General features: G+C 40.9%; 1 protein-coding gene across 1 annotated transcript; it reads right to left on the bottom strand.

Moving 5' to 3' along the window:
- Positions 1-6,218: 6,218 nt before the first annotated feature.
- LOC145061852 (histone H2A.6-like) lies at positions 6,219-6,969 on the bottom strand. The gene is made up of 2 exons (XM_079009429.1): positions 6,681-6,969; positions 6,219-6,564 (listed from the first exon to the last, which is right to left on the bottom strand). Exons 1-2 carry the CDS (start codon positions 6,870-6,872, stop codon positions 6,352-6,354), a joined length of 405 nt encoding a protein of 134 aa, XP_078865555.1. The 5' UTR covers positions 6,873-6,969; the 3' UTR covers positions 6,219-6,351.
- Positions 6,970-26,306: the final 19,337 nt, after the last annotated feature.

The raw sequence follows: 26,306 nt of genomic DNA, 5'->3' as shown, positions 1-26,306 counted from the left end.
ACAACTCAACGAGTCCTCCTTCAACCATACACTCGGGACTAACTTCAACCGACTCGCCGAGTTCATCCTTGAACTCGTCGAGTTCATCATCATCCCATGGATGTCTAGACCATGACTCGCCGATTTGTATGAAGAACTCGTCGATTCCGCCTTCATAACTAAGGATATTGCCATGGACTCGTCAAGTACGATGAACATCAAGACCATTATGGACTCAGGCTGGCTGAGTCCCTAACCAACTCAACTCACACCCTTAACAGAGGGGTTTCGGCGCAAGAAACTGGTCCGACTCGCCGAGCCCTTCTATGTCCAACCCTGTTCAGACAATTTCGGACAAGCTCAATGCATCAAAGATCCAAATCTAGTCTCTAAGGGTCAGGATATCACACAAAGTCACCACCTTTGCACCCATGCATGGCCCTTTTTGCTCAAAAGGCCAAAACAACCCCTTAACCTTGCCTGGGGAGTCCTAGGGGCATAAAGCTCCCACTTTATGCTTTCCCTTCTCTAAACACCTCTAGATCTGAAGGGATCCGGCTTGGGGACATCCAAATCGCACAAGGCATCATTCTTAGTCCATAACTTCATAAAGAGGGACATGGAGAGATCTATCAAATAAAAAAGCAAGGAAGGAACTTGATTACCAAAATGAGCAGCAAAAGAGACGAATCTTCTGGATCCACAACCTTCCTCTTGAACCTTCAACTCCTTCTTCTTCTTCTAGACTCCAAGAACACTCAAAATCCTCCAATAATGGCTCACACACTCAAAGAGAGCACTAGGGTTTCGTGGGATAGCTTCTGGACAATGGGGGCTACAAATGAGGCTGATAGATGGAGGAAGAGATCCTTAAATAGGGTACAAGTCCCGTATTTAGGGTTTTCCCAAAACCTGGCCAACTCGTCGAGTCAGTCTTCTGACTCGTCGAGTAGGTCACTAAACTCGCGACCAAATCGCGTCCCAACTCATCGAGTCACCCATCCACTCGACGAGTCACTCCTCAAAAGAGACTTCCTTCTCTTTCCAAGCCTTCTAAATTCAAGGTGTTACAAGTTTGTTCGTTACCAATTTTAATATTAGTTTGTTCGTTATCATTTTCACTATTAGTTTGTTCGTTATCAATTTCAATATTAGTTTTTTCATTATCATTATCAATATTAGTTGGTTCATTATCATTTTCAATATTAGTTGGTTCATATCATTATTATCAACATTAGCTTGTAGTTCGTTATCAACATTAGTTTGTTGTTGTTCATTATCAACATTTTTGTTTGTAGTTAAATATTTTAAAAACTTCCCTTTTTGTTTATCTATAAAAGTTTCTTCTTGCATTTTTCGTTTCCTTTTTGAGGCACCAGATTCGTATTTTCTCTTTGACATGATTATTAATTATTTGATTAACAATAACTATAACTATAGAAGATATCGATTAGAATTATACCGTCCCTGAGATAGTGAAAAGCTCAAAAACGATGAAATCTTCCAATCTGGAATAAGTTATTGGACGTTCATTCCTGCATAGATCCACAGTTAAGGTTGAATAGAATATATAGGAAAACGTGGAGGGTAAATAGTCTTTTATAGATTTTTATATTGTTGACGTGTTTTTCTTTTTCTAAAACATTTTTCAAACGCATGAAATTGAAAGTTGTTTTGAAATAATGCAAATGAAAGATAAATATAAAAAATTAAAATTACAAGCAATTGCAATGTAATTTGGAATGATTAGGACCACCTCTTGTTTGAAACAATGCAAATGAAAGATAAATATAAAAAAAAAATTATAAACAATTTCACTGTGATTTGGAATGATTGTAATGATTGGAATTATTGGACCACTTATTGTGATTGGGACCACTTCTTCCGGTTTGGAATGATTGGAATGATTGGAATGATTGGACCACTTATTGTGATTGGGACCACTTCTTCCGGTTTACTCTCCATGCACTTTTACTTTTATGATATTTAATTTACCAAACCTATTATAAAAACACAATAAAACTTTTTATACTTGGCCACTTGGGCTTTCATTTGTCGAAATTCTCAATAATTTAAACAATTGAAATCAAGATTACTTAATACAAAAATCATGATTGAAAGCATATGGAAAGCTCAAGAGATTCCAACACAAATATTATAAAGTAAATGACAAGATTTTAAAAGTATATAATAGTTGTTGTTGCTCACAATTGGCTAAACCTAATTAATTGGCTATTATTCTATTAACCACAATTAGTTAATCACAGATGATAGAAAAATCTAAACTAAAAAGTGAAGATACAAAGCATATTACCGACTTACCCTTTCAATCATTCAATCACAATATAATAGCATTAGCAGCAGCATATCATCAAATAAGGAGAAACCAATAATGAAGAAGGAAGAAAGAATTGAACTCAACAGTAGCTTGCAGCGATTCAGCGAGACAACAACTCAACAGAAGAGTAGACTAGAAGAAACGATTGGAGAAGGGCCTGTATTCAAGAACGAGAATGGAAAAAAGAACGAATGTTTATGCCGTATCGTCGCTTGATTGAAGAATCGATCAACAATTAGTCAATTACGCCTAATTTTTTGGAAACTACTAACCTTGGATCAAAAGTAAACGAGGCCCTTACAATCTGGGGCCCTAAGCCCTATCTTTACTAACAAAACAATAAGGTCGGCCCTCATCAGAATGAAAGAACAATGTGTTCTTGTTTGTTGATTGAAGATCTACGGGACATTCATGTTATGATGTTATGATGCTGGTGTGAATGTCTTATAGATAACCATACTTTTAATCACAAAGTTTTTATCAAAGCTTTCATGCAAATCACTAAATGTATTTTTCTATAAATGTCGTATGGTTGGTTTATGATTAATTTAATTGATACCCTCTTTGCTTATTAACTTTTTACAAATTTATTGATACCCATTTCGCTTACACGTTTAATTTTTATGTCATGTTGTTTATGTTTCTAACTTATTAATAAAACAAATTTGAAATCTCTTATCCAGTCTCATTAATTCCATGTAGTTGATCGTTTTTACTAATCTTTTTTTTTAAACGGCAAATAATCATATAAAAAGCACAACACTTAGCAAAAGGGTAAGTCGCAAGCAAGAAACAAAGAGCATATACAAAAGAAAGAAAAGAAGAACGAAGAAAAGCAGTTACAAAAACAAATCAATGAAAGTGTGTAAATGGAGAGCAGCTCCATTCAACCCAATTACCACATATTGAATTGCTCGTGTGTTAGATGTATGAAAGAGAAATGATATTGTCCGCCACTTTGGTAAAGGGTTCTCTCATATTTTTAAACACCTTATCATTCCTTGACGGCCAAATGGTCCACATAAAACAGAACATTATCGTATTGATGATAGTTTCAGCTTCTTCTTATGGTAGTTTCCCCAAGAAGCAGAGAAGTCAATGAAGTCAACTACATTGGAGAATTGCTTCGGTTATAACCCGCACCATTTACATATCCATTCTCGCACTCCTTGAGCAAACTCACAACTAGCTAGAAGATGATCAACCATCTCAGGATTTTTATAGCATAACGAACATTGCCCAGCTAAGGATACCGCCATACGAAGCACCTAGCTTTTAGGGAGATTGTTTTTTACCAACAAATTGTGGGTCCTTTGGAATGAATGGTTTTTAATCGATTAAACACTGCTAAGAATTAACGGTGTACCTGTCGTCGTCAGGGTTCATAGTGTAACAGAACCCATATGACGAATTGTTCAACACCTCCATTTTCCCGATGACAGAATACAACTCCAGCAATTCATTTAGTGAAACAACATCACTTGGTTCCTATTTCCAGTTCTAAGAGAAGCCAGAGAAGGATAGACGATCCTCGAGTCTACAACATTCAAGTCAACGACCTAATTGTTGTATGGTGCAGGAAAACGGAATTGAAATGGGGTATCGCCTTTCCAAAATAAAATTTACATACCAGATTCAGGGATAAGCTTGAAGATCTCATTACGGTCAAGTTTAAGCACGTCAAGACTGTTTACAGTCTTATAAATGTTACACCATACTCCATTTGATGATTTGCGAGCAATGTATGAGGCAGGTTTCTTTATGAGATTATGAATAGTTACAATGACACCTCCTCATAGATTATCACTTTCATTTAACAGTCTCCTGTCTCCATTTGGTTAATAGAGCGACATTATGGGCTTTTAACGTGCCAACACCTAGGCCACCGTCTTTTTTTCTACAACGACCTTGGACCAATCAACCCAAAGGCTTTTGGATTTTAGATCATCTCCACTCAAAAAGAAACTTACTTATGATCTTTTCAAGGAGATCAATAATGTCTTGTGGAGCTTTGAAAAGTGACATGAAATAGGTTGGAAGACTTTCGAGAACAGATTTGATTAAGGTGAGACTATGGGTGGCATTGTTGAATGTTGACACGACATGACAAAAATACACAACACGAAACGAAATTTGGACAAAATTAAAATGCAAATTCGTATTCGTGTTCGTGTTCGTGTCAAGTTTAAAAAACACGATGTCGTGTTCGTGTTCAAAATTCGACACGATTTACTATTTGTCTGTCGTTTTTTTCCTGTGTGTCATGTTATTTATTATTAAGTATTAATATTAATTAAATAAACTATTTTTTATTTTATGTTATCTTCGTCGTGTCGTGTGTGTTTGTGATTTTATTAATCCGTTCGTTTTCATGTTAGTTAAAAAAAACACGACATCGTGTCGTCTCATGTTCATGTTATCGTTCCAAAAAAAAAACACACGACACGATGTCCCGATTTGCCACCCCTAAATGAGACGCCCGCAAGCGATAGAGATTTGGCTTTCCAATTTGATAGTTTGGATCAAAAGTTATCGATGATGAGCTCCCAGTGTTTCTTTAAGGCAACGTTAGCCACCACGGATACACCCAGGTAACTGAAAGGAAACGATTTGACACAACCCAAGACATTAGCCATGCGACGAATCTCCTGATCAAGAATACTAGTCCCAAATAATCGAGATTTGAGAAAATTAACATTTATCCCTGAGGATATATGAAAACACTTTAGTATACGAGAGAGATTCTTAATGTTGTCACCATGCGTAAGGAGATTGTTTTTACTAATCTCTACATTAAAAGATGGGTACACCTTGTAACCCTAATCACATCAAAAAAGTCAATTGTTTGTCCATCACAATCTTTATCAACAACTTAGGCTTTCTGGTATGTGAACATTTTCACCGGTAAGAATCCTATGTAGAGGGATTTTCATTAGTGAACATCACCCAAAACCATGTTTGGTGAACATCGAATCCTATGTAGAGGGATTTTCATTAGTGAACATCACCCAAAACCATGTTTGGTGAACATCGACCCCGATGTTAGTAACATGTTATTGAGTAACTACATTAATATAGCATGCACTTCACTAGTAATTATGTTGTGATGATACTGAATAACCTAATAATGCTTCTTTTTTATAACTTCATTGAGAGCGCTTTCATGTAGAACCATTAACATCAATTCGGTTGTCACCCTTCATCTTTCATGATCACAATTCACAATACTTCCATTTGGTGTTGGATTTTCGTGTTTTCCCTAATTCTTTTAACACATTTCATGATTCCAACAAAATCCCAATAACATGGCGCAACAATGTCCTAATGTCATTTATATTTACAAAACTTTCTTTATCAAGAACACGTTCTTGAGTTTTTACACCAATTGCATATCAATCGCATATGACCTTGAGTACATCCCATTCGGTGCATATAACCCGAAAATGTCCTAGTTTTTTGTCCAAAAACACTATCAAATTTGCATTCAATCAAATATCATAAAGTAAACCCTTCAATTAGCATAAATTAAATCCATTCTAAGTCTAAGCACTTGTAAAAGTACGCACAACATACATGGTGTGCAAACATAGACTTCAATTCATATTTCAAAAATTATATTTACCCAAATCCAGTTTTCAAAACGCAACTTCCTAAAACTTTAAACTAAATAATACATTAAAAAATATTAGTTTTCGATCAGTCAAGCTACAAATTCTTAAGCAAATCATTTGAAGATGGGTAGTGTAACCACCATTACATAGCTAAAAGAATATATCAAGGGAGAATGCACCGTTGAAATGGCATAACCCAAACAGCAAATCTTGATCGACTTTTTAAGAACAACAAATCACAAAAACCACGTAGAGAAATAGTATATGATTGAATTAGAACAACAGGAAAGTAGAAAAGCTAAGAAATTTTCACTAGATTGGGATATATGAACACAATGTCTAATCAAAACACTTTCTTTGATGCACGAAAGATGAAAGATCAAAGGCTAAACCGTTTCCTTCCATCTTGATGGATGCAACTCTCTATTCGTCGTCAACAGAAGCCTTCGAAGAACCAGCGGTTTTCTTGGGAAGAAGAAGGTTGTGAATATTAGGCATAACACCACCGTTTGCAATAGTAACGTCACCAAGAAGCTTGCTTAATTCTTCATCGTTCCTCACAGCCAATTGGATGTGTCTCGGCACAATTCTCGTTTTCTTGTTGTCCCTCGCTGCATTACCAGCCAACTCAAGCACCTGCAAAGCATCAATTTCACAATGAGAAATTCCCCCAAAAAGTAATACGAAACCCTAAAGATTCCAAACATACTAATAATCAATATATTTGATCGTTAATAGATCAAGGAAATCACCTCAGCGGCGAGGTATTCTAGAACGGCGGCAAGGTACACTGGAGCACCGGCACCAACACGCTCGGCGTACTTTCCAGCTTTGAGAAATCTAGCGATACGACCGACGGGAAATTGGAGGCCGGCCTTGCTACTTCTTGAGGTGGCCTTCTTTGCTGCCGCTGCGGATCCAATTGTTTTACCTCGACCAGCCATTGCTGTTTAGAGATTCGCCGGAAAAAGTTATCGGAAACACGAACGAAGGGAGAGACGACGAAAAAGATCTCGAGCTGTGAGAATTTTGGTTGTGCGAAAGAATGGTCTCAGTTTGTATATATAGTGGTTTGTAGAGTTTGATATGGGCCAATAGGATTCTACTACATGGATCGTAAGCTGGTGCCGTTCGATTAGAAGACAATCTGACGGTTAGATTGAGACTATCAACTTAGGTGTCGTCGTCCTATTTGAAGTCTTGGCTTAGTCGTAACCAAATTTCAATTTTTTCAAAACTATTTTAGCTTAGCTTTTCTTTTTCTTTTTTTAGTTTTTTTATTTGAGAAAACAATAAAAATGTTTCCCTCTTGTTACGTGACTTCTTTTCGATCAAAAAAATTTCACTTAAATTTTCAAGTTACAAGCATTTTGTTCAATAAAAGCTTTTTCAAACAATGTTTTTTTTTTCATTTTTCTTTTATATTCTTTTCAATAACAAAAATGATGTAATATAAATGGATAAATATCATCTCCAACCCCATATTATTATAATGTTAATTTTATATTTAGTGTAAAAAAAGAAGTTGGTGTTTTCCAATCCTACTCTATTTTATGCTTTAAATGTAAGAGATGATCCATAACCTTCAGATCTTCAAAAAAATGATGGAAAATATCAGAAGCTTATCCGTCTCTCAGGGCCTTCAGCCTAGCCGAACCGCCTCTCAGGGCCTTCAATCTATTCGGATCGCTCGTCGGGCCTTCGGCCTAACTAGTACGCCCTAACCGGGTTTGCAATCTATTCAGTCTGCCCTGGGTATGTTGGCCTAGAGCATAAAGCACGCCCGCCTCAACCCAACCCCCAATCAAACAACCATGTGCACATAAATATCATACGCTAGCATATATGACAGTCAACCTGACTAATAGATCACTAATCATAACATCATCCTATATACCAGGATATTGACCTAACAAGTCACTAACATAGCATCATCCTATATACCAGGATATAGGTCACTAGCATAGCATCATCCTATATACCAGGATACAGGTCACTAGCATAGCATCATCCTATATACCATAATACCGACCTAACAGGTCGCTAACATATAAACATACAATAAACCCGGATACAAAACCAAAAAGGGTCGGCATTGGTGCGTTCGACCATGTTAGTATAGTGAGGACAACTCACCTCACAAGTAGTTCGGGATGATAATGTCAAACTCCCCCAGATACAACTCCAACTCAAACACCTACATCCACCAATGATCCATTTCCATACATTTCCAAATTACTAAAATACCCCCATAAGTCAAAGTGGTCAACCCTTTGTCAAAGTCAAAGTCAAAGGTTAAGTTCAACAGTCCATGTTGACCCAACCCGTCGAGTGTAGCCCATTGACTCGTCGAGTTATTCCAAAAGTCGAGAAATCGTGAAAATCCTAGTTGACTCATCGAGTTTCTATACAACTCGTCGAGTCCATGTGGTGTCCAAATGTCAGGAATAACCTAACTAATTCGTCGAGTCATCTCATTGACTCGCCGAGTGCCCGAGTCCATGCTGAAACCGAAAAACGACCAATCTTCATCTGAATCGTCGAGTTGACCGTGCAACTCATCGAGTCCCTTCAGTCCATTTCCCATTCAGACATTTTTAAGCTACCCCAAATCTCCAGATTGTAGATCTAGCTTCCTAAAGTGAAGTTATCACGTAAAGTTGCAAACTTTACGTGCATGCAAGGTCTTAAGAGGCTTAAAACACCAAAAATAAGTCTAGAGCGAGGTTTAGGGCATAAAGAATGGCCAATACAAGATAAAGTTGATAGCTTTATGAATTTGGGGCCTAGAGGGGTCCAAATCTGAGACCATGTTCTTATGACAAGCTCAAACCTAATAGTGGCTCCATTAACCCCAAAAATGACCATAAATGTCCATAAAAGAAGATCTAAGCATGAAAGGGTCAAGGTATTAGCTTTATACCTCATAGTGGTTACCAAAACGAAGTAGATGACATATCTGCTTCCTCCTTTTCGATCCAAGCTCCTCGCTCTTCAAGTTCCCCTTCCAAAATCAACAAATAACACCTTTCAATCTTTTAACACACACAATGGGGGTTTGGGACTCGATCTAGGGCTTCCTCTGGCTGTAATGACGATGAGGGAGGCTAGAAACGGACCATAAGCTCTTTAAATTGGGTGCAAACCCTAAAATTTAGGGTTTCCATGCACAACCTCTACTCGTCGAGCCAGGGTCATCCAACTCGTCGAGTAGAAGTCATAAATCACGTGGGCTGACTAGGTTTGACACGACGAGTTGGGGCCTCCAACTCGTATAATTCCTTCATTAAAACGAATATAAAGCTTTTAAAATTATACCTGGGAGTCTGGATGTTACACTATGGTTTCCATATAACTGCATATGGGGATACATTTATCAATGATAACGCACTGGTAAATTTGGATGATCCGCCTAACTACATGGAAGCGATGGAAGGCCCTGAGACTATGGAAAGCGATATCAAATTCATGTATAATAACCAAGTATGGAACTTAGTTGATCATGTACCTTGTTGAAATACAGTATGTTACAAGTGGGTCCTTAAGAAGAATAACGACATGGATGGAAAAAGTACACATGTTCAAAGCTCGACTGGATGCGAAGGGCTTTACTCAAACCCAAAGGGTTGACTATGATGAGACCTTCTCACCAGTGGCTAAGACCAAAACAATCAGGAAATGTTTGTCATTGCTTCCTTTCATGATTACGAGGTATAACAAATGGATGTTAAAAACCGCTTTCCTAAACGGAAAACTTACTGAGGACGTCTATATGAGTCAGCCAGAAGGTTTTGAACATGCCAAATTCCCTAATAAGGCGTGTAAGCTTGAGAAATTCATTCATGAATTAAAACAAGCATCTCACAGTTGGAATCTTTGCTTCCACGAGAAATTCAAAGAGTTTGGATTCTCTAGGAGCAAGGATAAGTCCTATATGAGCAAGGATAAGCCATATGTGTATGTCAAAGCTAGTGGGAGTATAGTGACTTTCCTAGTATTGTATGTTGATGACATAATCCTTATTGGAAACAACATTCCAACCTTTCAAGAAGTAAAATCTTGGCTTGGGAAATGTTTTGATATCAAGGATATAGGGGAAGCAACCTATATTCGTAGGATATGAATTTCCGAGAATAGATAAAAACGTCTAATTGGTCTTATCCAGAGTACATATTTAGATAAAACGTTGAAATGTTCCAGTGTGGACAACTCCAAGAAAGGGGATATGCCCATTCATTATACCGTTAGACCGAGTAAGACTCGATGTCCAATACATATAAAGAGATAGCTGACATAAGTCGAGTCCCATATGCATCTGCTATAGGATCGATTATGTATATTATGACATGTGGCTTATGCTTTGAGCATGGTTAGTCGATTTCATGGACATAATGGTAGAGCCCATTGGACTGCAATCAAGAACATTCTTAAGTATTTGCGAATAACAAAATACATGTTTCTAGCTCTTGGTGGCAATGATACGTTGAGAGTCAGTGGTTATAGTGACGCCAACTTTCAAATAGATTAAGATAACTTTTGTTATTAATTTGACTGGGTATTCTTGTTTAATAGTGGAATGGTGTCTTGGAAAAGTTCCAAGCAGTCAACGATGGCTAGTTCTACTTCTGAAATAGAGTATATCACAACGAGCGAGGCACTGAAGTTAGCGGCTTGGTTGAAGAATCCTATCGTACATCTCATAGTTATCCTGACCATTCAAGAGCCAAATAAAATTATTTTTTCATAATCAAGGCGCGGTTGCTTTGACCAAATAACCAAAGGATCATATGAGGTCCAAGCACATCGACAAAAAGTATCACTACATCATACATCGGGTTGAAGATGGAAATCTCCTAGTGAAACAAGTATCATCAAAAGACAGTCCTGCGGACCCTTTCACAAAGGCTTTGATCATGGTTAAACACAACCAACATGCTATGAGCATTGGCTTAAGAAACGATATTAGTTTTAGTAGTTAGTCGATAGACCGAAACTTTGTAACAAAATGAATGTAACTGATTTGGTGATTGAATGATAAAGAATTATTTATGACTATAGGTACTGCCCTCTTCAATTATTTATTCTTGTGTTTCACTTTGTATGTTTACATCCTGAGTGATTTTTAATTATTTGAAATTCCACAGTCGCTCATACTTGTGGAAGTAAGAAGTGAATTAAGAATGTTATGAATTGATTGTAGATTGTCCATAGAGATTAGACATTGCATAGGGATTGCTGCAATATTCATGGGTACTTAGAAAATGGAGATCTTTGAGTATTGGATAAACCCACGCTTAGAGATTACTTCATGGATTCGATAATGAGTAACTATGAGACGATAATATCTTCTATTGTTCAAACGGAGATACATAAGTTGTAATTTACAAGTCGGTTGTGCATTCGTGTTGCGTAAACACATTAGTAACATGATGTTATAAAACATAGTATCATGTATGGTTTGATAAGTAAATGTTACAATTATGTAGTCAAAGTTTAGTCGTTCCTATTTCCCTAATGATAAAAAGCAATATCTTTGGGGACATCGGTGGTTTGATGTTAACATTATAGTATTGATCCCAACCAGGACTAAATTGACACGCTTAATTGTTAGTCTGATGACGTCATCACAAATAGGGAATCGGGAAGCAAAATCATGGACAATGAGATTGATTGGATTCCATGTCTCATGACCATATGATATCATTAAGAGCGAATGAATAATTGATCACTTATCTTAGGGCCAATTTATGATTTGAATCAGAGTTCAACAGTTACTTCAGACAACACACTTTGTTGTTTGGTTCAAGGTTGTACTTGCAATTATAGTTATAGACTTATCAAAGTGGAAAATTGTTAAATTAAGGTGTCTAAGCTCATAACTAAATGGTATATACTTGTAATTAAAAGCATTTTTTTGGGTTGCCCTCATAAACTAGAAACTAAATAGAATGACATTTGCAGAGAGAAAATAATTTATTAGTTTATGAATAATAAATTAATTGGAAATTGAAATAAATGAATTATTTATATATTATATGATTAATATATTAATCGAAAATATAAATAGTTAATTAAGCATTAATCAGAAATCAATTGGAATTAATTTTGGCAAATCCGATATTTTAAAAAGTTAAAAAAGGGCAAATATGATATTTACAATTTGGCTCGGGTAAATGCGATATTTATACGTTTAGAAAGAGTATATACGAAATTCTCCCTATTCCATTTGTATAGGAATAAACTCATAAATTCAATTTCTATGGGAATAAATTCATAAAGTAATATTGTTGCTCATATTGTTTGTCATTTCGTCATAAAACTAAACCTTTTCAGTTTAAACAAAACTTATACATCGAAATTTTACTTTTATTTCCACGTAGAAACGTGTGTTTGATGGGATGTCAAGTCCACCAAGAAAATTACACCATTTGTTTGCAAATAAAATGTAATATAATGGTAAAAAGGGGTATCGATCGTCGTGGAAATGGTTGTATTCAATCACCAATGCAATCCAAAAGAACTATTGTAAATAAACCAACTAACTACAATTAAACTAAAAGGGGGATATTTGATTACTTGAAAACTAAAAGACTTGAATAACTAAAAACTTGCAATTAAGCAAGATTTGTGTGTTTATCATTAGGATTCAACATGAAGCTTATCATTCATCCCAAATTGGTTATAACAATCATGAAGCATGATGTAACATCCCAAAATTTAAGACTAAAAATTTTCTTTTAATAAAACATTTCTTTAAGCAAATTCATCATTCCAAAACATAAACAAAGTATTAATTTCCAAAATACATGTTCGTTATCAGAGTAAACATTCCCAGGCTGTCTAATCTATGGTGTGTGTGACATGCGATCACTCCGAGCTCTTCCCTCCGCTACCGGAAGTACCTGAAACCAAAACTGAAAACCGTAAGCACGAAGCTTAGTGAGTTCCCCACACTACCACATACCATACAGTCTCATATCATACACACTGCCGGGCAATTCTGGGGTGCCCGACCTACCCGGTACGACCATTATGGGGTGCCGACCTACCCGTTTCAAGCCGTTCTAGGGTGCTGACTACCCATGTCAAGCCATTATGGGGTGCTGACTACCCATCGGTCCTAACAACCGATCCTCGGGGACTATTTCACCCCCTACTGCTACTATCACATATATCATAACATAACATATTATCAGACATATCTGGGGTGTCCGATCTACCCTTCGGTCCTAACGACCGAACTTGGGGACTATTCCCCTCCTACTACCACTATCACATATAACATAACATGCCAGCATATGAACATATCATCACATACTGTCAGACGTATCTGGGGTGTCTGACTACCCTTCGGTCCTAACAACCGAACTATACTATTATCACATACTAACGGATCTTGTCCTAAGGCCTCGCCTGGCACTGGGCCTCGCCCTTGTCCTGCTACTGATGAGATGTGGAACACCATCCACACTCTGTTATTGGTGAGTTACGGGACCTCGCCCACACTCACCTCCCTACCAGGCACATACAAGTATCACACAGACAACAAGTATAAACTATTACGTAAACCATTCCTTGGGAACCCGCCCGCTATCATTGGACCTCGTCCTGAATATCATACTAGCATACTGTGCCTAGGGCTAACCCCCGGGTCTCCTACTCATAACTACATGGGCCGACATTGTGGCCGTAGACCCATTCACACAAAAGGGAAACTCACCTACACTGGCTGAACTTGCTGATGATCCCACTCGCTGCTGCCCGGTAACTCCCTGAACTCCTGCTCCACTCGCTCCCCGAGCTACCTATATCAAAGCAACACTGAGCCTAACTGACTCCCGACATATAACCAAGTCAACTATGGTCAAAGTCAACCTTCCAGGTCAACCCTACTCGCCGAGTCACCCTATTGACTCGCAAAGTTCATATGTTCAGAGTCCTTTCATTCGCGACTTGACTCGCCAAGTCAGTCCATGACTCGCTGAGTCTACCGATTTCCGAGTCCTGACCTGTCCAACTCACCGAGTCTCCAATCAAATCACTGATTTGAGTCTCAACTCGAAGGGTTTGGGGTTTCGCGACCTGACTCACCGAGTCCAAAACAACCTTCAACAGACTCGCCGAGTTGTTCATCCAACTCGTCGAGTTCCTGCCCAACTTCATCTGACTCGACGAGCTGTTCATCCCACTCGTCGAGTTCCTCCTCGTCTTCATGCTGCTCGCCGAGTCCACTCAAAGGACTCGCCGAGTCCATTCAGATCTCTATACATGCAGAGGACTTTTGAGTCATGCATGGACTCCAAATTGTAGATCTACCCTTCCCAAGACTATTCCTTACGTAAAGTTGCAAACTTTACGTGTAGAGAAGGAGATCTAGGAAAAATACACCATAAACTAGGGTTTAAGGCAAAGAGGCTCCATAATCAACTCAAGGGCTGAAACTTTATGCTTTCCAAGACCAAAATACACTTAGATCTGAAGTAGTAACTCCAGATCCGACTTCTAACTCAAATGGGTCACTACTCATGGCTAAAAGCCCCAAAACTCACAACCAAAATAGATCTAAAGGAAGGGAAACGACTTAATACCTTCAGATGTTCAGAAATATCTTCCCAATCTCAGATCTATAGCCCCCTCCTTGCACCTTCAAGATCCTTCTTCCTTCTTCAAGCTTAAATTCACTCCTCAAGACAATAACTAGCTCAAAAACGGATATGGCGGCTAGGGTTTGGTGTTATGGGTTAGAGGGGCTGTAAAGGAACCCTAGGGGAGAGAAGGAGGCGCTTAAATAGGCCCCAAGTCCCGAATTTAGGGTTTTCCTCGAACAGACCTGACTCGCCGAGTCTCCTTGGCCGACTCGTCGAGTCGGTCACTTACTCCTCGACCCAGATCCCGCTTGGACTCGCCGAGTCCCCCTTAAAGTTAGGGTTTTCTTTCCTTTCTTGGCCTTCAAAACTTTGGGTGTTACAACTCTCCCCCACTTAAACTAAACTTCATCCTCGAAGTTTGTTATGGCCCACCGCCTGCGATCTACTTTCACAACCCACCAATTATCCCAACACTAACTGCCTACCTTCATTGGTCTTCCACCCGGTCATTCTGACTAACATAATCCTTGCGGATAAAAACCTCAGGTCGAACCTGACCCTGGACATCCTGGAAGCACAACTTACTCACCGACAATCCTTCTGGTACTCCCCGAGTACTGCACTAAACCTATAGGGGTTCACCCCTTCTTTCCTCACGCGATTCCCTTGCCTTCCCAAGGCGATGCTCCAAAAACAACTATCTCCTCTGCCACTGTGAAGATCCTATCTTCACCAATCCATTATACCCGCTAAATCCAGTGTGGGTCATCACCGCCAGTAACCACTGACACTCCTCTCTGTCATAACTTGGTGTCGAGCACCCCTCGACTCAACTAACTGAATTCCACCATAAACCGCTTACCCGCACTACTACTGACTGGAAATTTCTGCCATTCCTCATCTGCCTTCCGGATGAACTGAGACCACTCTGGTCCCTACCAACCTATCAATATTTGGATTACCGGCTCCCACCGGTAGCTAGTCCCAACACCACCACTAGTCGCTCCCAGCGACTTCCGAAGAACTTCGACCACCTATAACTGCTCAATCTATTATGCCATTCAGGCACTACAAACCCGGGATCCCCGATCCCCTAACTTGACACTAAGGTCCCTACCAGGTCCCACCTGTGCTGCTAAAACTCACGGGTCTCGCCCACGGGTCTCACCCAACCACACTACTGAGCAACCCTGCTCTCAGGTCTCGCCTACACTGCTAATCTCATACGGGCCTCGCCCACGAGTCTCACCCAACTATATCCTGGAGCGGCCTCTCCCAAGGTCTCACCTCTCTAGGGCTATACAGGCAGACTCCCTATCATCCTCATTCACTACCCATTCCTGATCCTTATCTGACCACTAGGAGGTAAGGGCCTCGCCCCAACTCCGCTAACGAAGCTACTAAGGAATGTTATGGCTTACCCGTAGTCTTACGTCACCATCCACCACTAGCTGCTAAATACGAAGGCACCCATGTGCCATTAGCTCTCAAGATCCAAATTTTGACTCCCTCGAGTCCTACGGGTGATTCACAACCTGAATTCCCAACTCTGTACTAACCATTGCCATCACACACACTAGCTGATGGGGAGTTTCTCAAACTCCCAACCCTGAAATCCTCAATCCATCAAACGCTGAGCCACTTCTTTTCCTTCTCGGAGGTCGCGCACTCATTCTGGGTCTGCGTGCTCCTACCTTTGCACACTCGGAGGATTCTCCCCCACTTCGATCCTGCTTACCCCTTGTTGCTCAATACTCAAAAAGAAATCCCAATCCTTGCTACCATTCCATAATCAACCTGTTGAGGAACCCAAGATCACCATAGCTAGGGATCTAACCAATCCACCTCTAACACTATACAACTCCGATCTAGCAAGACATACCAAGTCCCTCCCAAACATGCTACCGTTACTGCATCCTATGTAACCTTCTCCAATATGGCACATCCCCTCACTACCATTCAAATAACCAAGGTATGCAGATGGCATATAACTCGATCACAATCAATTGCTCAAAAATAAAATACTCATACCGATAATGATGTAGAACCAAAACAATACAATCATGCACAAATAAAAGAACTGAAAACAGAAATCGCATACCCGCAACGTCCGGTGTTGATCGTGCCTCTAAGGTAGTCATCTGAAAAGCTCTGCCTCCTATCGTAGGCGCCTCTGCACGGCCCTGACGACCGTCTGTGATCCTCAAAGTTGCAGGGGCAGGTGCCATCACCCGTCCTGCTGAAAACAAACTGGGGCACTGGGCCTTCTTGTGGCCTCGCTGATTGCAGTGAAAGCATAACAAGTCTGATCCCTGCGCGGTGGTAACAGTACAATCCCTGCTGAAATGACCAATCCGACCACACTTGAAACAGCTAGACTCACCACCGCTACCACTCCTACACGCGCCCCTATGCGCCCTGCCACACTTTCCGCACCGACTGCGGTCCTGATAATCCCTCGATCTCGAATCCGATCCCTTGGGCCTTTTGCCCGAACTCGCGGCTACCTGAACCTCATCCGGCTTCCTCTTCCGGATCTGCTCCAAATCAATTTCCCTCTCCCTGGCCCGAGAAATCATATCTTCCAGCGTCTTACAACTGGATCTGCTCACGAACTCCCTGATGTCATCCCTCGACATCTCATGGTATCGGGCCTTCTTCATCACCTCATCCATGACATACTGCGGTACAAGAAGATCCCTCTCCCTGAACTTGGCGGTGATCTCCGTCACAGTCTCAGTGGTCTGCGTCAAATCCTGAAACTCCCGTGCCAACTGCTGCACCTCAATAATCGGCGAAAACTCCGCCCTGAACCTGGCCGAGAATTCGCTCCAAGTCATCGCGTCCAACGCGACATCATCCCCCAAAGCATGACCAATCTCCTCCTACCAATCCCTCGCTCTGTCCTTCAGAAGACATGAAGTGAGTCTGACCTTGTCCCCCTCAGGACACCGGCTCGTACAGAATGTGTTGGCAACATCAGCCAACCATCTGCTGCTAGCGATGGGGTCCCTAGCCCCATGATAATCTGGTGCCCCGCAACCCCTGAACTCCCGAAATGTCAAGGTACGCGCTCCCATCAATGCCATCATCTCAGTACGGAAGGCTCCCAGCCTCTCATCCAAAATCTCCAATATACCCTCCTTAATCGTGCCAAAGATCACAAGAGTCTTATCTAGAATACTGCGCGTAACTTCGGCTGATATCAACTCCCTCATTCGCTCCTCGAGCTGCTCGGCCCCTGAACCCGAGCCTGATCCCTCTCCGGCGCCTGATCCACCCGCTGGTCTCTCTCGCAACGTCACCATGCTGAAAATATACTACAACCATTATCAGAATACTCATCACTAATGCGAGACCAAACACACCCTACTAGGTTTCCGGTCTTGTCTTGGCCTTTCCCGAATCGAGTACGAATCCTCTTCTTTCAGTAGTATGGGCCCATACTACCTTCCACATCTATCCGTACTTTCCTCAGGAATTGCTTCGACTCCACCAGGTCCCTTATCCACTAATACTGCTCCCAGCACTATCTCATCCTAGGCTTACCCTAGGGAAACCTCTGACTCAACTCAAACCAGTCCTCAGCTGCTGAAGGTCTTCTGGTGATGCCAATTAGCCATCACCTGGATACCATCACATGTGACAAGGCTCAAATAATCTTTCAAGTAAAAGACTCGTCCCTACAACAGTTGGACTCAAACAAGAGTTGCGCAATAGGACCAAATCCAGCACTCTGAGATTATTCAACCCTGATCACATGTGACGCGTCGTATCCACCTAATGGCTAACTTTCATCACTCGAAATCCCACAATGCACAAAGCAAGCAGCATTCAGACAAGGGTAAATCTAACCGCAACATACTCAAGCAATCATATCCACATAGCAAGAAACTGAACTAGCATGCAACACAAACTCATAGACCTGCACAAACTCATAAACCCAGGCATAACCTAAACAGGCTATCCTACCACTGTCTAATCAACACTATCATGCAACTCAAAACATATATAATAGGCACATAAGGCATCATCCCTAGATCCTTAGTCCTAATCTAGCATGCTGTTCTATCAACTGATAATCATAACATAAACTTGTATGGGTATTTTGGGGTACTTACTTGAGCTCGGTTGATTGCATGCACCACACCTCTTTTTCTCTTTTCAAAGTTCTCTTCTTTCTGAATTCTTTTGCTTTTCTAAAACTGTTTCATTCTAAAAACTTCCTTTTTACAAAACTGTCTTCTCATTTTTGAAAACTTTTTATCCGACCCCTCAGTTTGAGTTCAGGCACACCCGAGAGTATGCCCGAATCCCTCAAACCAAGGCTCTGATACCAACTTGTAACATCCCAAAATTTAAGACTAAAAATTTTCTTTTAATAAAACATTTCTTTAAGCAAATTCATCATTCCAAAACATAAACAAAGTATTAATTTCCAAAATACATGTTCGTTATCAGAGTAAACATTCCCAGGCTGTCTAATCTATGGTGTGTGTGACATGCGATCACCCCGAGCTCTTCCCTCCGCTACCGGAAGTACCTGAAACCAAAACTGAAAACCGTAAGCACGAAGCTTAGTGAGTTCCCCACACTACCACATACCATACAGTCACATATCATACACACTGCCAGGCAATTCTGGGGTGCCCGACCTACCCGGTACGGCCATTATGAGGTGCCGAACTACCCGTGTCAAGTCGTTCTGGGGTGCTGACTACCCATGTCAAGCCATTCTGGGGTGCTGACTACCCATGTCAAGCCATTATGGGGTACTGACTACCCATCGGTCCTAACAACCGATCCTCGGGGACTATTTCACCCCCTACTGCTACTATCACATATATCATAACATAACATATTATCAGACATATCTGGGGTGTCCAATCTACCCTTCGGTCCTAATGACCGAACTTGGGGACTATCCCCTCCTACTACCACTATCACATATAACATAACATGCCAACATATGAACATATCATCACATACTGTGAGACGTATCTGGGGTGTCTGACTACCCTTCGGTCCTAACAACCGAACTCTACTATTATCACATACTAACGGATCTTGTCCTAAGGCCTCGCCTGGCACTGGGCCTCGCCCTTGTCCTGCTACTGATGAGATGTGGAACACCATCCACACTCTGCTATTGGTGAGTTATGGGACCTCGCCCACACTCACCTCCCTACCAGGCACATACAAGTATCACACAGACAACAAGTATAAACTATTACGTAAACCATTCCTTGGGAACCCACCCGCTATCATTGGACCTCGTCCTGAATATCATACTAGCATACTGTGCCTAGGGCTAACCCCCGGGTCTCCTACTCATAACTACATGGGCCGACATTGTGGCTGTAGACCCATTCACACAAAAGGGAAACTCACCTGCACTAGCTGAACTTGCTGATGATCCCACTCGCTGCTGCCCGGTAACTCCCTGAACTCCTGCTCCACTCGCTCCCCGAGCTACCTATATCAAAGCAACACTGAGCCTAACTGACTCCCGACAGACAACCAAGTCAACTCTGGTCAAAGTTAAAGTCCTGGTCAAAGTCAACCTTCCAGGTCAACCCTACTCGCCGAGTCACCCTATTGACTCGCCAAGTTCATATGTTAAGAGTCCTTTCATTCGCGACTCGACTCGCCAAGTCAGTCCATGACTCGCCGAGTCTACCGATTTCCGAGTCCTGACCTGTCCAACTCACCGAGTCTCCAATCGACTCACTGATTTGAGTCTCAACTCGAAGGGTTTGGGGTTTCGCGACCTGACTCGCCGAGTCCAAGAACAGACTCGCCGAGTCCAAGACAACCTTCAACAGACTCGCCGAGTTGTTCATCCAACTCGCCGAGTACCTGCCCAACTTCATCTGACTCGACGAGCTGTTCATCCCACTCGTCGAGTTCCTCCTCGTCTTCATGTTGCTCGCCGAGTCCACTCAAAGGACTCGCCGAGTCCATTCATATCTCTATACATGCAGAGGACTTTTGAGTCATGCATGGACTCCAAATTGTAGATCTACTCTTCCCAAGCCTATTCCTTACGTAAAGTTGCAAACTTTACGTGTAGAGAAGGAGATCTAGGCAAAATACACCATAAACTAGGGTTTAAGGCAAAGAGGCTCCATAATCAACTCAAGGGCTGAAACTCTATGCTTTCCAAGACCAAAATACACTTAGATCTGAAGTAGCAACTCCAGATCCGACTTCCAACTCAAATGGGTCACTACTCATGGCTAAAAGCCCCAAAACTCACAACCAAAATAGATCTAAAGGAAGGGAAATGACTTAATACCTTTAGATGTTCAGAAATATCTTCCCAATCTCAGATCTATAGCCCCCTCCTTGCACCTTCAAGATCCTTCTTCATTCTTCAAGCTTAAATGCACTCCTCAAGACAATAATTAGCTCAAAAACGGATATGGCGGCTAGGGTTTGGTGTTATGGGTTAGAGGGGCTGTAAAGGAACCCTATGGGAGAGAATGAGGCGCTTAAATAGGCCCCAAGTCCCGAAATTTAGGGTTTTCCTCGAACATACCTGACTCGCCGAGTCTCCTTGGCCGACTCGCCGAGTCGGTCACTTACTCCTCGACCCGGATCCCGCTTGGACTCGCCGAGTCCCCCTTAAAGTTAGGGTTTTCTTTCCTTTCTTGGCCTTCAAAACTTTGGGTGTTACACATGATATGCCAAGATTCCTCTTAGGTAGTATGGAGGTTGGGGAAGCCCACAACACACCTTCTTAATCAAGATCAAGGGTTTAATTGAAGCAATTGAACCCAAGAAGTTAATCAACCTTAAGAAAGAAGGAATCCCCAATTCCTAGAGGATGTCAATACTTACACATCCATAAAGGAGCTATGATTCATAAACTAGATATGATTTTTACCATCATAAAGCCCTTGTTCTAAGTTAATTCAATGATTCAATGCAAAACCAAAGAAATAAACCAACAATTGCTCATTCAAGTGCCAAGCTCATGATCAAAGCATTAAACAAGCATAAGAAATATGATCTAGAACCATAAACATAAGATAATTGATAATCTAGCATGAATCCTTCAAAAACCCACAAACATTCAAAGGTTTTAACCAAAGTTAACCAATATAGAGAGTTTAGCCACTCATGGCAATAGAAAAACAATCAAAAAAGTCTGACTGCATAAAGAAACTACCAATATCTTGGAAAGATGAAAGGAAATGAGTCTTCAAGCTCCAAAATCGCCTCTTACAGGTCTCCAATGGTGAAAAATCGAGAATGTGGCTGATAGATCTGATCCGCCAGGTTATGGTGTGCCAAATGACCAAAATGCCCAAACTGGGCAGTTACGCGGGTACCCGTGTGACGAAAATTCCACCCGCGCAAGTGTTGTTGTAGTGCTATTGGCTCTCATTCCTTCACTCCACCCTTCCACTACCAAAGATTCCTTTGGTCCCCTCCATATCCATGTGATTTAAACCAACCAATCATCATTTAGCTTCAAATATGGATGCTCCAAGCCCAAAATAAAAGTCCAATTTCCATCTTGACAAGCCCACTTCATCCAAGCCTTTAGCTTTTTAAGCCCAAATCTTCTTTGGTGGATCCGTCAAGCCCAATAATGCATCAGAAAGCCCACTAAGCCCAACTCCAATCAAACTGCAGCCGCAACGAACACCGAAAACTTGCAAAATACCTTATGCAAAATAAAAAGCACCCGGTACGATCCATAATAAAGAAAATAAAGAATATACAATGCATTAATAATAAAAACATCTAAAAATTCTAAAATAAACTATAAAAAGAAGTAAATAAAATAAACTATCAAATCACCCCAAGCTTAAACCTAACTTGTCCTCAAGTTAGAATAAGACTAAAATGAACTCGGGATGAACTAGTCTTTCATGGTCAAAATTAGTCTTTCATGGACCCTAAGCATCTTCAAAATGTTCCTTGCTTTAGATCCATAAACCACATTCTCAACCACTTGATGGGCGAATAGATCACGACTGGATGTAGTCGCGGTGTGCAAGACAAATGAAACAAAGATACGCCCAGTGGGGGCACTTTAAATCACCAATGCATATCATAATGCATGAAGGAAAGGCGCCTTTTCACACACTATAATTCCTACATTTTTCAGGCTAAAGTGTATAATAACGAAATAGGGCTTTGCAGCACGACCTCCGGGCAAACATCCGGTTTCATAGGCTTCTCCCTTGTACTGTCCTTTACAGTCTACCGTCTCATCGTCGGGGCCTTTTCTCACCAAAAATTAAAAATAAAATAATAAAAATTTACTTTACCTAAATCTAAACCTAACAACCTAAATCTTCAATATTGAACTTCTTATGTTTGGTCTTCAATCTTCTTTGTTGCTTGATCTTTTTTTAGAGAAGTCTTCTTCTTCTTTTTGTGTTGCTTTTCTTGAATCTTCTTCCCCGTCTTTTATTGTCTTCACTTTTTCCAAATTTTCTTCTCTCTCTCTCTTTAGATTTTTTTTTTCTTATTGTCTTTCTTCTTTGAAGGTCTAAGAAATTTCACCATGTAACATATGATGGAGGCTAACATGAACACCTAATAATCATTGACAAATGTGCCAAGATCAACTAAAAAGGGTGGGATATGACTCGAAAATTGGTGTTACCGAAAAACTTGGTCCCAAAAGATGTGAATTGGGGGACCCACTTCAAAGTTCATCAAGCACCTCAATGCAAGGTGTGATAAACAAAAATCTATCTAACTATCTACTTTAGACCCCTAGAAAAAATGATGACCTATCTTAAAAAAGTGGTGAGAATCTAACTAAGTAAGGATCGGACGAGACTCGGGAGTACTAAGGGGTACTCCCCCCAAAACCAAAATGTGAGTCTTCAATGTCTTCAAAATACCATACCGGGCTAATCTTTGCTCGTACATATTGGCATGACCAACCACATCCCTACGCACCTAGACCCAATCAAGCTACCTGCATCTGACCCCCACACAAGCGGTCTCAAAATGGTTTGTGAGGCTCGAAACGTGTCTCATTTATCCAATACAAGGAATTCCATATCAAGACCCGAGACCAATCTATGATTCAATACTTATGACTCCACGCTATGGTACATGTAGGGATGAGAAGACAAGAGAGAACAAAAATGCATGAACTTAAACTAGAATGCATCTAAAAAGAATGAAAATTAGAAAAGAAAGAAACAAAATATGCAATATTTTTGAAATTTTTATGCAATTTTTTTTGAATGACCTAAATGACTTACTCTAAATGCAACTATATACAACCTAAATGCAATAAAAAATAAAATATAAGAATACCTCACCCCAAGCTTAAAATGAAGCATTGTCCTTAATGCTTGGGATGGGAGTATGGAAGGATCATACCGAGATCAAGGTGGAGGAGGCCCATGAGGGGGTAACCGCCTTCGGGCCGAAAATGATACCAAAGGTCCTCCATGTAGTTGTTGGTGCGGGTTTGTTGCTCCTCGATGCGGCGAATGGCGGTTGTATTCCGATTGCCCTGAAGGCGCAAGGAAGAAAGTTGATTGTAGATATCAAGAGGAAACTCGTGTTCGAGATCGGGCTCATTGCGTTGTGGATAAGACTGGTACTCATGTTGTGGCTCAAAATGTGCTCCCGAAGGCTGACCATAAAGGGGTGGTGGCAATTGTCGGATCGGGAGGTCATAATGGTCTTCGGCTTCAAATGGACTACCAGCATTGGAATTATCAACCTGAATTTCATCATCATTTCCTGCATCATCATCATCGTGTTACTCTTCAGGCAAGAACCAAGTTTCGGGGTCACTGGTGGAAAAGGCGGAGATGCTAGGATTAGGCAAGATGTAAACTGGTTCCTTGATATGATTGGGCCAATAATAATGGTTGGGACGGGTAGGATGAGGTATCAGTAATTCCATTCGGGTGAGAGCGATGTAGTCAAGGAGGTAAAGAGGTGGGTTATCCACTGACATATACTCAGAATCGGGAAATTGAAGGCCCACACCTAAACCAATTAGGGTAATGATACCTCCAATGCAAATGTCGCCAGTGGTCTTCATGCGGATGTTGTCACATTTATCCAGGAAAAAGATGGAGAAACCGGGCAAAGACCAACGCCGATGGCTCATGCAATAGAGGAAATAGAGCTCGACCGTGTTGATTTGTCCTGGCTCATGACGGGCAAAGATGGAAGTTGAGAGGATTCGGTGGACAATTCTCTAACAAGGATGGATGATGTAAGGATCTTTTTGTCGACTTGGATTGAAGTTTGGAAGACTTGTGATTTGAGTCCAAAACTCTACTTTGGGCAAGCTCTTGAATTGAGTCCACTGATAACTATAGATGTCGGTGTTGTGGCTATCGTATGTGCCCATGATAGTGTTGAGGGTGTCGCATGTGAGTCGGTGTTGCCGACCCTGGAGTTTAAATGTGAACACCCCCATCGTGTCATCCTGTGCATAAGTGGAAAGAAACTCTAGTGTGGGTTGTTTGTACGTGCACATGGAAAGAGCGAGGAACTCGTGCCAACCGATGTTGAAGAACATTTTTTGCAGGCAATCGTCAAGGCCAAGGTGCGTCATGGATTTTTGGTGGTAAAATTTGGTGGCTCGAATTGCACGTTTTTTGAGGTTTGACTTGAATTGTTTGATTTGCGCGCTAGTGAGGACAAGGTTACCCTCACGATCGGTATTCTCAGTTGACACTTTTTTATGGATCGCAAGGATGAAGACTCACGGGAAGAACCATGAGTTGCGTGAATGGTTTTGTCCCTTGCCATTGCACCTGTCAATATAACCTAACAAACAAAAAAAAATTGGCCAAAATTATCCCTCACACCAATCCAATCAATTTAAATAACAATAATATAAATCGGGCAAATATTCCAAACTTGTAATTTGGTACAATTCAATGCAATCTAATAAATTCAAAGCAAACTAAGTCTAATTCTAATCAACCTAAAGTTAGAAATTGAATGCAAAAGGATTAAAAGAAATGTACCAATTTCGAGTGTCGAAACCCGAAAAGAAATTCGCTAAAACCGTACCCTAAGCTTAAATGTGACCTGCAAGATTGAATCTTTTGAAACTCCAATGAGAAACAAAATTTTTGAAATTTTTGGTCAAAATGAGTGGCGGCGGTCGGCTGGGGAGATGATGTAGCACCTGGTTCCTGGTACGTAAATCTTATTTGAGTATTTCTCTTCTTTTAGCCTTGGACTCAGAGAGTCATAGGTCCGACTCGACGAGTAGATGCGGGACCTGGGACACGTTTAAGTTGGCGACTCGGTGAGTCCATATCCTGGACTCGACGAGTCACAGCTGTTGGGTGAAACCCTAAGTTTCAAGGGTTTGCACCCTATTTAAACAACATATCTGCCCAAGCCAGCCCCCATTCACCCCCAGAGCTTCCAACCCTCGTTCTAAGTTGCTCATTTAGAGTTTGAAGCAATTGTTGTGTGATCTTGAAGGTTTTGAGGCATAAGGGAAGTAGATCAAGAGGAAGGGAAAGAATCTAAGCATGTTTGTGCTCTCTCAGTAGTTCCTTTGAGGTATAACCCGTTTTCCCCATGTTTCTATGCTTATTAGTTCATTTAAGTCCTTCTTGAGCCAATCCCCAAGCTTGTATGTGCAATATAAGTCGTAATAAGTTGATTGGCCTCTAGATCTAGGAAAGATTGAGCTCCAGGAGCTCAGATCTGTTACCTTTATGGACCCATGTTGCTTGTTCACCCTAGATCTACCCTTTTGAGGCATTTTGAGCCCTAAATCCCTCATTGGTGAGTATCTACACGTAAAGTTGGAAACTTTACGTG

This window comes from Lactuca serriola, chromosome 7 (genome assembly GCF_051521515.1).
Source record: "Lactuca serriola cultivar US96UC23 chromosome 7, Lser_US96UC23_V15, whole genome shotgun sequence".
NCBI lineage: Eukaryota > Viridiplantae > Streptophyta > Magnoliopsida > Asterales > Asteraceae > Lactuca > Lactuca serriola.
The sequence above is the reverse complement of the archived record's forward strand: the minus strand, read 5'-3'. Positions and strand labels throughout refer to the sequence as shown.